Source organism: Sarcophilus harrisii, chromosome 4, assembly GCF_902635505.1.
Source record: "Sarcophilus harrisii chromosome 4, mSarHar1.11, whole genome shotgun sequence".
In the NCBI taxonomy this organism is placed as follows: Eukaryota; Metazoa; Chordata; class Mammalia; order Dasyuromorphia; family Dasyuridae; genus Sarcophilus; species Sarcophilus harrisii.
The window spans coordinates 338,519,051-338,531,809 of NC_045429.1; the positions used below are offsets into that span (position 1 = coordinate 338,519,051).

The 12,759-nt window shown below is 40.4% G+C and overlaps 1 protein-coding gene across 2 annotated transcripts; it reads left to right on the top strand.

The window, feature by feature from the left end:
- Positions 1 to 4,595: 4,595 nt before the first annotated feature.
- Positions 4,596 to 7,578, top strand: RPL27 (ribosomal protein L27). 2 transcript variants are annotated; one of them, XM_012548233.3, is made up of 5 exons: positions 4,596 to 4,742; positions 4,967 to 5,049; positions 5,740 to 5,909; positions 7,257 to 7,367; positions 7,486 to 7,578. In XM_012548233.3, the coding sequence occupies exons 2-5, from the start codon at positions 4,969 to 4,971 to the stop codon at positions 7,532 to 7,534; spliced, it is 411 nt and encodes a 136-aa protein (XP_012403687.1). In that variant the 5' UTR covers positions 4,596 to 4,742; positions 4,967 to 4,968; the 3' UTR covers positions 7,535 to 7,578. The 2 variants fall into 2 exon arrangements, with proteins under 2 accessions (XP_012403687.1, XP_003768202.1); XM_003768154.2 differs by having other exon boundaries at positions 4,688 to 4,766.
- The last annotated feature ends 5,181 nt before the right edge of the window (positions 7,579 to 12,759 follow it).

Consider the following 12,759-nt stretch of genomic DNA (forward strand, 5'->3'; position numbering starts at 1 on the left):
TAAGCTCTGCCTTTTGTAGATGGGGCTATCCTAAAGAATAAGGCCAGGCTGTACACTGGAGTTATGTTGGTTAAAAACAAATTGCCTTATGGCTCCCCAAGAAAGCCCCAAAGAATAAGCACCTGCAAAGGGTTCCTACTCTGGCTGCCCATGTTAGTTTTCTGCCAACATCACCAAAAAAGGAGGATACCACTGCATTTCACAGATTCCTTTTCTCCAGAGGGATCTACATAGAAGTAAACTATAGAGGATATAAATACATAATCATTCAACAAACATGTTAAGCATTTGCCGGTACAGTGTACTATCCTAGACAACATACACAGATAAAGCTAGATGCAGGTTCTTGCCTTGTCTTTGTCTATATGTTAAATGGTAATATAACTACTATTAGGCATCTCAAATTCAAAACAAAATTCATTTATTTGGAGGGGGGAGAGAATCTTTTTTTTTTTTTAATTATAGCTTTTTATTTACAAAACATGCATGGGTAATTTTTCAGCATTGTCCTTTGCAAAATCTTCTTTTCAACTTTTTTCCCTCCTTTTCCCCTCCTCTAGACGGCAGGTAGTCCAATACATGTTGAATATGTTAAAGTATATGTTAAATCCAACATATGTATGCATATTTATACAGTTATCTTGCTGCACAAGAAAAATCGGCTCTAGAAAGAAAAAAAAAACCTGAGAAGGAAAACAAAAATGCAAGCAAAGAGAAAGAATGGAAATGCTATGTTGTCCACACTCATTTTCCATAGTTCTCTGGGTATAGCTGACTCTCTTCATTACTAAACAATTGGAACTGATTTGGATCCTCTCATTGTTGAGGAGAGCCATGTCCATCAGAATTGATCGTTGTATAGTCTTGTTGTTGCCGTGTATGGTGATCTCCTGGTTCTGCTCACTTCACTCAGCATCAGTTCATATAAGGCTCCCCAAGCCTTTCTGAAATCATCCTGCTGGTCATTTCTTGCAGAACTATAATATTCCATAACATTTATATATCATAATTTATTCAGCCATTCTCCAATTGATGGCCATGCACTCAGTTTCCAGTTTCTAGCCACTACAAAAAGGGCTGCCACAAACACAAAATTCATTTTTCTTTCCCTCTACATCTACACTTTTGAACTTCTCTATTACTGTCAAGGACACCACCAAACTTGCAGGCATCCAGGTTCATAACTTTGGTGGTATCCTTGACTCCACATTCTCACTTTACTCTCCAGTCTGTTGGCAAGGCTCATCACTTGAAAATCCCACTTCTCTCTACTATGTCCCCTTTCCACCCCTATGACTTACTCAAACTCTTAGGGTTTAAAGGTCTTCACCATCTGGCTTTTATTACACATTATTCTCCTCTGCTCAATATAGTGAGACCAAAATGCCTTTACCATCCTCAGTTTCTCGTCTCTATCACTTTGCACTCTTCCATATAAGGAATAGACCCTCACCTTCTCTCTACCTCTTAGAATCCCAAGTTTAGTTTAAGACTTAGTCCACTTTCTCCATGAAAACTTTTCTGACTTCTGAGGAAATGGTGCCCTCCTTCCCAAGATTGCTCCGCTTTCATTTTATATGCGTATTTCATTACTTAAACAGTCCATACATGTCTTCCCATTAAAATCTAAACCCCTTGGGGATGGGGACTTTTGTCTTTGTATTTCCAGTGCTTAGCATAGTTCCTAGCCTACAGTAAATATTTGTTTGTTGATTGACTAATTGCAGGAGGCTAGCAAAGATTTGGCAAATGTTAATCTACTTTCTAGGGAAAAATGTATGCATAACAAGTTTTAATTATCTCTGTCTTAAATCCAAGCAACAGAGAAAACAAATCATACCCCTGATTTATAGCATTTGTCTGTTTCTGAGGTGTAAAAGCTCACACTGAAAATGTAGTAATTGGCCACAGAAATTCAGCACACCATTGAAGCCAGCTGCTCTCTAATAGATCATCCAAAATAACTTTTAAGTAATCTCCAACACCTGAATTCCAGTCCTGGACTGCCTAGACACTATGTGACTAAGCAAATCATTTAACCTCTTTTGGACCCTGTTTCATCTCTAAAATAAAGGGTTTGAAGTACCATCCAGCTTTAATGCTCTGTGCTTTAAATTAATACAGATTTTGAGGAGGCATAAAAAAAAATATTGGTATATACTGAAGACTGCAGAGCAGGAGCCCAGCACTGGGAGGAGGAGTCCTGTGGATTTTTTTTTTTTAATAATTAAATCATGATTTCATTAAAATTGATTTCTTTTGTAATTCTAAGTAATTTTATTCCCTTAAAAACATTGAGAACCCGTCCACAGGCTCCACTTGAACTGCCAAAGGGGTGTATGAAGCAAACAAAAAAAAAAACTTTCTGTTGTAAAGTTCCTTGGATAGCTTCAAAAAGAGGAAAAAATAGGAGCATCTAGGTGGTGAAGTGGATAGAGTACTAGCCCTTTAGTCAGGAGAACCTGAATTCAAATCTGTTCTCAGATACTTAATACTAGGTGTGTGACCCTGGTTAAGTCACTTAATGTCCTCAGGGCGAAAAAAGACAAAACACAAGTAAAAGGAGAGTATTGTTGATTGTAGTGATAGTATTTATATAGAGGTTTAAGGTTTGCAAAAGTTCTCTCATTTTATCTGCAAAACAATCCCATTTCGCAGATGAGAAAACTGCATGGGGTGAGGTGACTTGCCCAGTCAAAATAGTAAAGATCTGAGGCAGGATTTGAACCCAGGGTTTCATAACTCCAAGTCTATGTGCAGAGCTGCATAAAAGACTTAAATAATGGTTATCCCTGAATAAAGTGCCAGACCTAGTATTAGGAAGACTCTTTTTCATTAATTCAAATCCGGCCTCAGATACTTTCTAGATGTGTGACCCTGGCCAAGTCACCTAACCCTGTTTGCTCCAGTTTTCTTGTCTAATAAATGAGCCGGAGAAGGAAATGGCAAACCTTTACCTGTGTCACCCTGGCCCAAGTCACTTCATCCTGCATGCCTCAGTTTCCTCCTCTGTAAAATGAGTTGGAGAAGGAAATACCAAATCTCAGAAGATTGAAAGAAGTAGTTTTAGAACAAAGCAGGTCAATAATAATTGCTCCTATTACGTGCCAGGCGCTATGCTGAGCGCTGGGGATACAAAGAAAGGGAACAGTGCCTTCTCCCAGAATCTAACTGGGGAAACAACACGCAAGCATTACAGACAGACAAGGTCTTTACAGGATCTCAGAAGGAAGGCACTCCCATTAAGGGGGGCGGTAGAAAACGCTTCCCACAGGTGAGGGTGCTTAAACACCCTTTACTACATTCTTCTGCTAATTTGGGTTAATCGTATGACCGCGGTGGCTGGCACCAGATTTACCAACCCTTTTTATTCTGATTTAGTCAAACTTTGGTTTATAGCTCAATGTTAGTCACTGGCGTAACCCGTGGGGGTGTGGTTAAACAAGGTGTCATGGGCTACTCTGGGAAGTGGGCCCTCACTCACAGGGTTGCCAAAACTTGCACATGTAGGTCTAATAAAAATTAACAGTCGGGCCAGGAACGAACCTTTGTGCTTGTGGGACTGATTAAAGCCCATCTAAGCATTTTCAGTGCTTTGCTTTGGGTTAAGCTACACAAACAATAAATAAATGTTTGATAAAATTTGATTTTTTTATACTACATCAATATTAAAAGTTTTGCAACTTTTTTTGGTTGTTTTTTTAAACTTATAAAACAGATGCATCAAGGTTTTGGTTTGAAAGATGGAATACCTACCTAGTTTATAAGACGTTTAAGGATTCTTCTGTAATATCCTATAATAATTTATAATAGCAGTTTCTAGCAGGGACGGTAGTTTGCAGGCTTGAGCTGAGCCTAGTTTACATGCGTTTTATTTAGTACCTATTTCTCCGCAGTATTTAATTACATACTAAAGGCCTGTCATCCGGTTTGGGGGTTGGACGGAAACGATGAAATTTAGTAAGGAGGAATAGGGGGTTCAGCGGTAAAAACATGTTGCGAGCGTCCTGGCGTAAAAGCGCTGGGAGTGGAGCAAGGGTGGCACGGTGGGGGGTGGAACAGCAGGGAGGCGGAGCCACGCGAGGAGAGCTCCAAGCGCCGAATGGCCTTTATACTTGACCCAGTAGGTGATGTTAGGCTTAGGAAAGCGCGGGGGGCGTCGGGAAGATGAAACTGACGGATGAGTGGAGATGGGCCGGACTGGACTCCGGCTTGCGGCCATCCGTGTTTGACGCGGGGACCTTTGTTTGCCTTTGCATTCCCAGCGTTTAGCGCAGACCTCGGCGCAGTGGGCAATCAACTCGGCCTGGGCAGAGGAGCTCCTCCCCAGTGCCGATTTAATAAAAGCCCATCGGAGGCTGGGGGGAGGGGTCCCTCGAAGCTGCTGCTCCAGCAGGTCCCACCCCTCCACCCTCGTCTGTTCTACGGGGAGGGTCTCCCGTCAGACCCGACTCTGAACCCTTCCCTAGCTCCCAATCCCAGAAACAGGGAAGCAGCTTTTTGTCCCTCGTCCGCGCCCTGGGCTGCTAATAAAGTTTGGTTTCACGGAACGATGTACCAGGCTCAGGCACCCTCTCAAAAAGCTTCTTCCGCCCTTAATCGGGCTTCGACAGATCGTGACTGGAATGCCCAAACTCGGGGGCGGGGCCTAAGGCGGCAGTGACGTCACCCGGCCCGGTGTGAAAGGTCAGCGGAAGCGTGCTGTCTTCCTTTTGGCTCCAGGAGAGGCCTGCTTCGCGTTGGTGAGTTTCGGGCTCCGAGCCGCGGTAGGATCCGCTGCCATCCGCGCCCTACGGGGCACGGGGGCCCTCGAGGTCTTCTCAGCTAAGACCGGGGGGTCTGTGGGATGGGCGGGAATGTGGTTCCGCGGGGAGGCTGAAGGAGCCGGGGCCGGATTTGGGCTCGGCGGTGCCGGAGGCCTTCCCTGCGCTTACGGGTCTCTTTCCTGCTGCATTCTTTTCCCCAGAAATGGGCAAGTTTATGAAACCCGGGAAGGTGGTGCTGGTCCTGGCCGGGCGGTACTCCGGGCGCAAAGCCGTCATCGTGAAGGTACGGGCAGGTTGGGGCGGGCGAGGAATTAAGTCAACCAAGCATGCATTAAGCGCTTGCTGTGTACCCCGCTCGGTGCTAAGCCCTAGTGAAGCGGGCCGAGGCAAAACCAGTCCCTGCTCTCAAGAAGGCGCACGTCCTAATGGGGGAGATGAGCTTGCAGGCAGTCGGTACCAACGAGCCAGGGCCGGGATGAGGCGGAGATGATTCGCTGAGGAAAAGGACGGCGTTAAGGAGGGCACGTGGGGGAAGCCGGCAGGCGGGCACCGAGGGAGGGGATTTGGTGGGCAGCCAGAAGATGCACAGTTAGGGTGTGGGGCGCTCTGTGTGAGGAAGAGAAAGCCCAGGGGGACCGAATGGAGAGCGAGAGGCGGACCGGGAGAGGCCGGGTGCTGGTTACCTAGCTGGCTCTGCCCAGCCTTAACAGACCAAGGCTGACCTGGGACAGAACTGGGATCTGGGTGAAGTCGATCTGAAGAGTCACCGCCAAATCTTGCCAAAATCTCTGTCGAAAGGGAAATTACTGAGCGTTCTTGTTGGGGGTTGAATATATTTCAGCAGCCCTGAAGTCTTGAGAGGCCAGCTTTCAAGGGAGCTTGCTCACGGCGGGGGGTTTGTAGGGTGAGACCCGAACCTGTGTGGGACAAGTTCTTTGCAGCTTGCCAAGCGGATTCTACTTGTTTTTCTCAGAACATTGACGATGGGACCTCAGACAGGCCCTACAGCCATGCCTTGGTGGCAGGCATCGACCGCTATCCTCGCAAAGTGACTGCGGCCATGGGCAAGAAGAAGATTGCCAAGAGATCTAAAATCAAGTCTTTCGTGAAAGTGTACAACTACAACCACCTCATGCCCACCAGGTAAGCCTCTGTGATAATTCTCCAGTTAGTCCGACTTGGTATTGGATATTGGTACAAAAGTCTAGGAACGTGAATTGGGAGAAGAAAAAGTGGTTTGGATGAGCATCATAAGATTTCAGAAGATCATGGAAGGCAGAGGAATAGCTTAACTTTATCTTTTTTTTTTTTTCTCAGTAGTACTTTATATTTCCAAATATATTTAAAGGTAGTTTTCGAGAAAAGTTTCTGTGAATTTTTTGTTTTCTCCCTCCCCTCCCCAAAACAATAAGCAATCTGATATAGGTTAAATATGTCCTCTCCATAGCTAACTTTAAAAGAGTGATTTTCTGTATGCATTACGCGTTTAAGGGCTTTTCCACAATAAATACAATTGACATTTTCTTCTTGTACCTTAGGCTTTGGTCTGCCATAAATGATTAACGGATTATAATTTGCTAATTGAACATTTCATGTCCAAGCCTTTTTCTTTCTGCTTTAAAAAATGTTGAGAGGCAGCTAAGTGGCGCTGTGGATTAGAACACTAGCCCTGAAGTCAGGAGGATCCGAGTTGAAATCTGGCCTCAGGCACTTAATATTTCCTAGCTGTGTGACCCTGGACAAGTCACTTGACCCATTTGCCTCAGCAAAGTAAAAAAGAAATGTCCAAATGGGCATAATCCTATGGCCTCTTTCTACCCCAATACAAAGTTTGAGGGAACATAGGAAACTGAAGCCAGGGAAAAAAGCTTAACTTGGTTTTCAGTTATAACTAATTCCAATTGAAAGATAACTTCTCCAAGATCAAAATCTTTATTCTTTGTAAATAAAACAAGAATTGGGAAAGGAAACATTTATTAAGCTCCTGTGACAAACCAGGCTTTTTGTACTTTACAAATGTTAAATCACTTTACAAATATTAAATCATTCAGTCCCTTGAACAAGATCATGCAGCTAGCAAAAGTACTGACTTTTGTTGCAGTACTTTAATCAATTGTCCCACCTGAGTACTTCAGGTGGATCTTAAACCAGTTTTCTGTGGATGGGGAAAGGTCAAAATTAGGTTTCCACCCTTAATCCAATTCTCAGCCCATAATTAAGTATAGGATTAAATAGTACTAGTCCTGCCCTTTATTTGTTCCTTTACTCGGCTACCTACCACTTTCCATTTCCCACCTAAACTTACCCTCTTGGTCTGACCTGTGTAAGAACTGTTTAGAATCTGGTACTAGTACTTCAAAATTTGTTTTGGTGATCTCACTAGATAGACTGTGCCTGAGTTCTGATGGTAGAGTTGCATTCTTAGCTTCATGGCTAATGGGGGCTGGGTCTAGTAGCTTCTCCACTAACTTCTACTTTTCCTATCTCCAGATACTCTGTGGACATCCCATTGGATAAAACAGTTGTCAACAAGGATGTGTTCCGTGACCCTGCACTAAAACGGAAGGCAAGGAGGGAGGCCAAGGTCAAGTTTGAGGAAAGGTGAGTTATAAAAGATAGTATGATGGGGGGAGGGAAGAGTCTCCCTTTAACATGGAGGCTTTGTCCTTTCCCTTGATGCTTATGTTATCTCTTCATCAATGTCTTTTTTTCTCTCTAGGTACAAGACAGGCAAAAACAAGTGGTTCTTCCAGAAGCTACGGTTTTAGAACTACCCTGTTGGTCAGTAAATAAAATGTTTATTAAAAATGGACATTTGTGTGTCTGATTCATAGAGTATATGGGACTTTAATCTCCTCTTTACAGATGAGAAGACTATTTAGTGACTTGTTGAATAAAGTGAAAAAGAGCAGGGAGAAGTAGACTGTAATAAGAGACAGAATGCTATTGACATGTGCATATGTACACACAAAATCATTTGTTGAACCCTTGTTTTGTGCCAGACCCTGTGCTAAGCTCTGCACATTTACAGATGTGAAATATCTTCTGTTCTCAAAGGGCTTTTATGCCAATAAGAAATATGAATGAGTGTATAAGGGTAGTTTTGAAGAGGGAATGCTCTAGTGGATGAGGAATCTGGGAAAAGCTTCATGTAGAACAGGGATTTATAAGTTGGGTTCATTAACTTGATTTAAAAAAAATATTTTGATAATTGCATTTCAGTATACTCATTTTATGTACGACTTTACCAAAGAAATCCGTGGACCGGGGCAGCTAGGTAGCACAGTGGATAGAGCACTAAAGTCAGGAGGACCTGAATTCAAATCTGGTCTCAGACACTAAACGTCCTGGCTGTGTGACCCTGGGCAAGTCACTTAACCCCAATTGCTTCAGCCCCCCAAAAAAGGAATCTGTGACCCAAAAAAGATTAAGAACTTGTAATAAAGGTAATAATTTGAGTTTTGAAGGAAATAAAGGATTCCAAGAGCTAGGAGTTCATTCCATTCATCATAGAAAGCATTAAGAGTATAATGTATAAAAGTCCTGCAAAAAAAAAAAAAAAAGGTGGAGTAGAAATTGGCTTGATTAATGATATATTTTAGAAATTCGTTACCTTAGTACCCCCCATTCTCTTTCATCTTATCCTGTACTTTAAAAAAAATGCCTAGCTGTTAAACCTGCAGAATCATAAGTGACCTTCAGGAATTGTTTAAACCTTTTTTATGCTAGTATTTTAGATCTGAACACCGATTCCAAAACACTCTTGATGGAAAATGCTATTCACAGCCAGAGAAAGAACTGAATCTTGAGTTGTGTGCTATTTTTACTTTTTTTCTTTGTAGTTTTTTTTCCTTTCTTTCACAACATGTCTAGTATGAAATAGGTTTTACATGATTGCACATATATAACCTACCAAATTGCTTTCTTAGAGAGCAGTGAGGGGAATATTTGGACCATAAAATGTTATAAAAAATGAAAATTAAAAATATACATGTAATTGGAAAAAGGTAAATGTTATTTTAAAAGGTGAGGATGAAATGAGATAAAGTGCTTTGCATGTTACATTTAAATGCTAGTTATTTAAAAGCATTTGGACATTGTAGAAGAATAGATATCTCAGATAATAAATTTTTTGTTTGCTAATAAAATAAAGTACTTTATCCTTTAAGAATTGCAAATCATTTTTTAAAAGAATTGGGATGCCTGCTAACTTGGGTCAACTCTTTGATAGGGAAAATTTTGAGCAAATCTTTCCTTTTAAAAAAAATGGTCTTATTCCAATTCCATAGTAGTTGGAAACCTTTTTGTGAAAAGAATTAAATGCCAAATAGGAGTTTGCATTTGATCCTATGGGTGATAGGGAGCCAGGCACCAGATTGGGAATGACAAGATCAGCTTAGCTTTAGAAAAATGACTGGTGGGATGGGCAGACCCTTGAGTTAAGCACCAAATAGGTTTTTTTTTTTTTTGTTTTTTTTTAAGAGTATTCTAGATAGAGGGTTATAGGGAGCCTAAACTAGATGAATGCCTTATAAATGAAAATAGTATATTCCAGGTGACTGAATAAGAAGTCAAGGTTGATAATTTGATTAGAACAATGATGTGACCCTTGAAAGTGAGAGAAGGCTTGGAACTGTTACTTGAGAGTAAAAGTAATCTGTTTCAGACATTGATAAGTTCTATGAGCTTGGCTGGACAGATGAAGTTTAGAGTGAGAAAGGTAGAAGTGGGAATTGTTCACATAAAGATAATTGAAGTTGTGAAAATTTATGAAATCAAGAAGGGGGTCTAAGCTTTGGGGTACACTCCAGTATGCCATGGAGTAGTTCAGAGAGAACCAAGCACTATAATGAAAACCCAGAGAGGAATGAACATCAGAAAAATGTGGTAAACCATATCAACAGCTTCAGAGAAGAAAAAGATGTGAATTGATTAGCTATTAGATGTGGTCATTAAGAGATAATTAGCAAGGAAAATGACAAACATTCAAGACGTGGAAAAAAAGAGGCACTAATTGGGGTTGTGAACTGATATAATCATTCACCTCACAATTCTACTTATGTCTTTTTTTAATCTGGTGTCCCAGATTCCGGGAATGCCCTTTACTCACCTATATGTGCTTACTGGCTTCCTTCAAGACTGCGCAAATCAAATCTATAGGAGGCCATTCATTGCCACTGCTGTGTACTGCCCAATCATGCCCCAGGTGCTTTGCCACTTGCTTCTGAAATTGCTTCTAATTTACCTTGTATGTGTTAAGTAGAGGCTGCTAAATGGTATGGTAGAATGCCAGACTCTTCCTGAATTCAAATCCAGCCTCAGATACTAGTTATATAATCCTAGGCAAATCACTTGACCCTGTTTCCTCATCCGTAAAATGAGCTGGAGAAGGAAATGGCAAACCTCTACAGTATCTGTTTCTTTACTATGAAAATTCTAGATAGGTCAGAGTCAAACATGACTGAATAGCAATGACCATAAGAAAAGGAAGCGGGGTTCACCAAGTCTATTGCCAAGTTTTTTGACCTACAAGCCAGAGATCTCTAAGCTCCGTGACAGTATCCCTACAGAGAGGAAAGGAAGCAGCCTTTTTTCCTGCTGGGATCATAATGACTGCAGAAGAGTTAACTTTGTGTATGACTATAACAATGCTTTATTTAGTATGGGAAACTAATTCATGCTGACCCATAACAGGATGCTTTAAATAAGAGAAACTACCTTAGAGAATCAACTAAAACACTATTTGAAATAATTCACAACAAAGTTGCAGGATGTAAAATAAATCCACATAAATCATCAGCATTTTTATATATCACTAACGAAACCCAACAGTAAGAGATACAAAGAGAAACTCCATTCAAAATAACTGTTGATAGTATAAAATATTTGGGAATCTATCTGCCAAGGGAAAGTCAGGAACTATATGAACAAAACTACATAACACTTTCCACACAAAATCAGATCTAACCAATTGGAAAAATACTAAGTGCTCTTGGATAGGCCAAGTGAATATAATAAAGATAACAATACTACCTAATCTATTTATTTAGTGCTATACTAATAAGATTCCCAAGAAACTATTTTACTGAACTAGAAAAAATAACAATTCATCTGGAAGAACATAAGGTCAAGAATGTCTAAGGATTAAATGAAGAGAAAAGCAAATGAAGGCGGCCTAGCTGTACCAGATCTAAAACTATTAAAATACAGTGGTCACCAAAATCATTTGGTACTGGCTAAGAAATAGAGAAGTTGATCAGTGGAATAGGTTAGGTTCACAGGACAAAATAATCAATTTCTATAGCAACCTAGTGTTTGACAAACCCAAAGACCTTAACTTTTGGGATAAGAATTCACTATTTGATAAAACTGCTAGGAAAATTGGAAACTAGGATGGCAGAAACTAGGAATAGACCCAACACCTAACACTGTATACCAAGATAAGGTCAAAATGGGTTCATGATCTAGACATAAAAAATGAGATTATAAACAAATTAGAACATAGTTTATCTCTCAGATTTGTGGAGGAGGAAGGAATTTGTGACCAAAGAACTAGAGATGATTATTGATCACAAAATAGATCATTTTGATTATATTGTTAAAAAGATTTTGTACAAACAAAAGTAATGCAGACAAGATTAGAAGGGAAGCAATAAACTGAGAAAACATTTTTACAGTTAAAGATTCTGATAAAGGCCTCATTTCCAAAATATATAGAGAGAATTGACTCAAATTTATAAGAAATCAAGCCATTCTCCAATTGATAAATGGTCAAAGGATATGAACAGACATTTTTCAGATGAAGAAATTGAAACTATTTCTAGTTACATGAAAAGATGTTCAAATCACTATTGATCAGAGAAAATGCAAATTAAGACAGTTCTGAGATACCACTACATACCTGCCAGATTGGCTAGAATGGCAGGGAAAGATAATGCAGAATATTGGAGGGGATGTGGGAAAACAGGGACACTGATACATTGTTGGTGGAGTTGTGAATAGATCCAACCATTCTGGAGAGCAATCTGGAACTATGCTCAAAAAGTTATCAAACTGTGCATACCCTTTGACCCAACAGTGTTACTACTGGGCTTATACCCCAAAGAGACCATAAAGGAGGGAAAGGCACCCACATGTGCAAAAATGTTTGTGGCAGGTCTCTATAGAGGCCAGAAACTGAAAACAGTGCATGCCCATCAATTGGAGAATGGCTGAATAAGTTGTGGTATATGAATGTTATGGAATATTATTGTTCTATAAGAAATGACCAGCGGGATGATTTCAGAGAGGCCCGGGGAGACTTACATGAACTGATGCTGAGTGAAATGAGCAGGACCAGGAGATCATTATCCACTTCAACAACAAGACTATACAATGATCAGTTCTGATGGACCTGGCTGTCTTCAACATTGAGATGATTTAAACCAGTTCTACTTGATCAGTGATGAAGAGAGCCAGCTACACCCAGAGACATGGTGGGAACTGAGTGAGGACCACAACATAGCATTCTCACTCTCTCTATTGTTTGCTTGCTTTTTGTTTTCTTTCTCAGTTTTTCTTTTTCTTCCTTCTTGATCTGATTTTTCTTATGCAACAAAATAGCTGTATAAATATGTGTACATATATTGGATCTAATATATATTTCAACATATTTAACATGTATTGGACTACTTGCCAGCTAGAGGAGGGAAGGAGGGGAAATATTGCAACAAAAGATTATGCAAGGATCAATGTTGGAAAAATTGCCCATGCATGTGCTTTGTAAATAAAAAAAATAAAAAATAAGGAAACTAATTCATGCCTATTCACAAGGTTACAAAATAGAAAGGAGGAAGCATTTAAGTTGCTGGTAAATGATAAGGTTTTTTTTGAACAGATCTCTGGATTTTCTTAAAAACTTTTCAGGATAAGAAAAAGGGCTTGCATTGATATTATATCAGTAGGAGAACAATGTTTGGTAAAGAGAAGAAACCAGAGTTGTTCGACTGAAGGT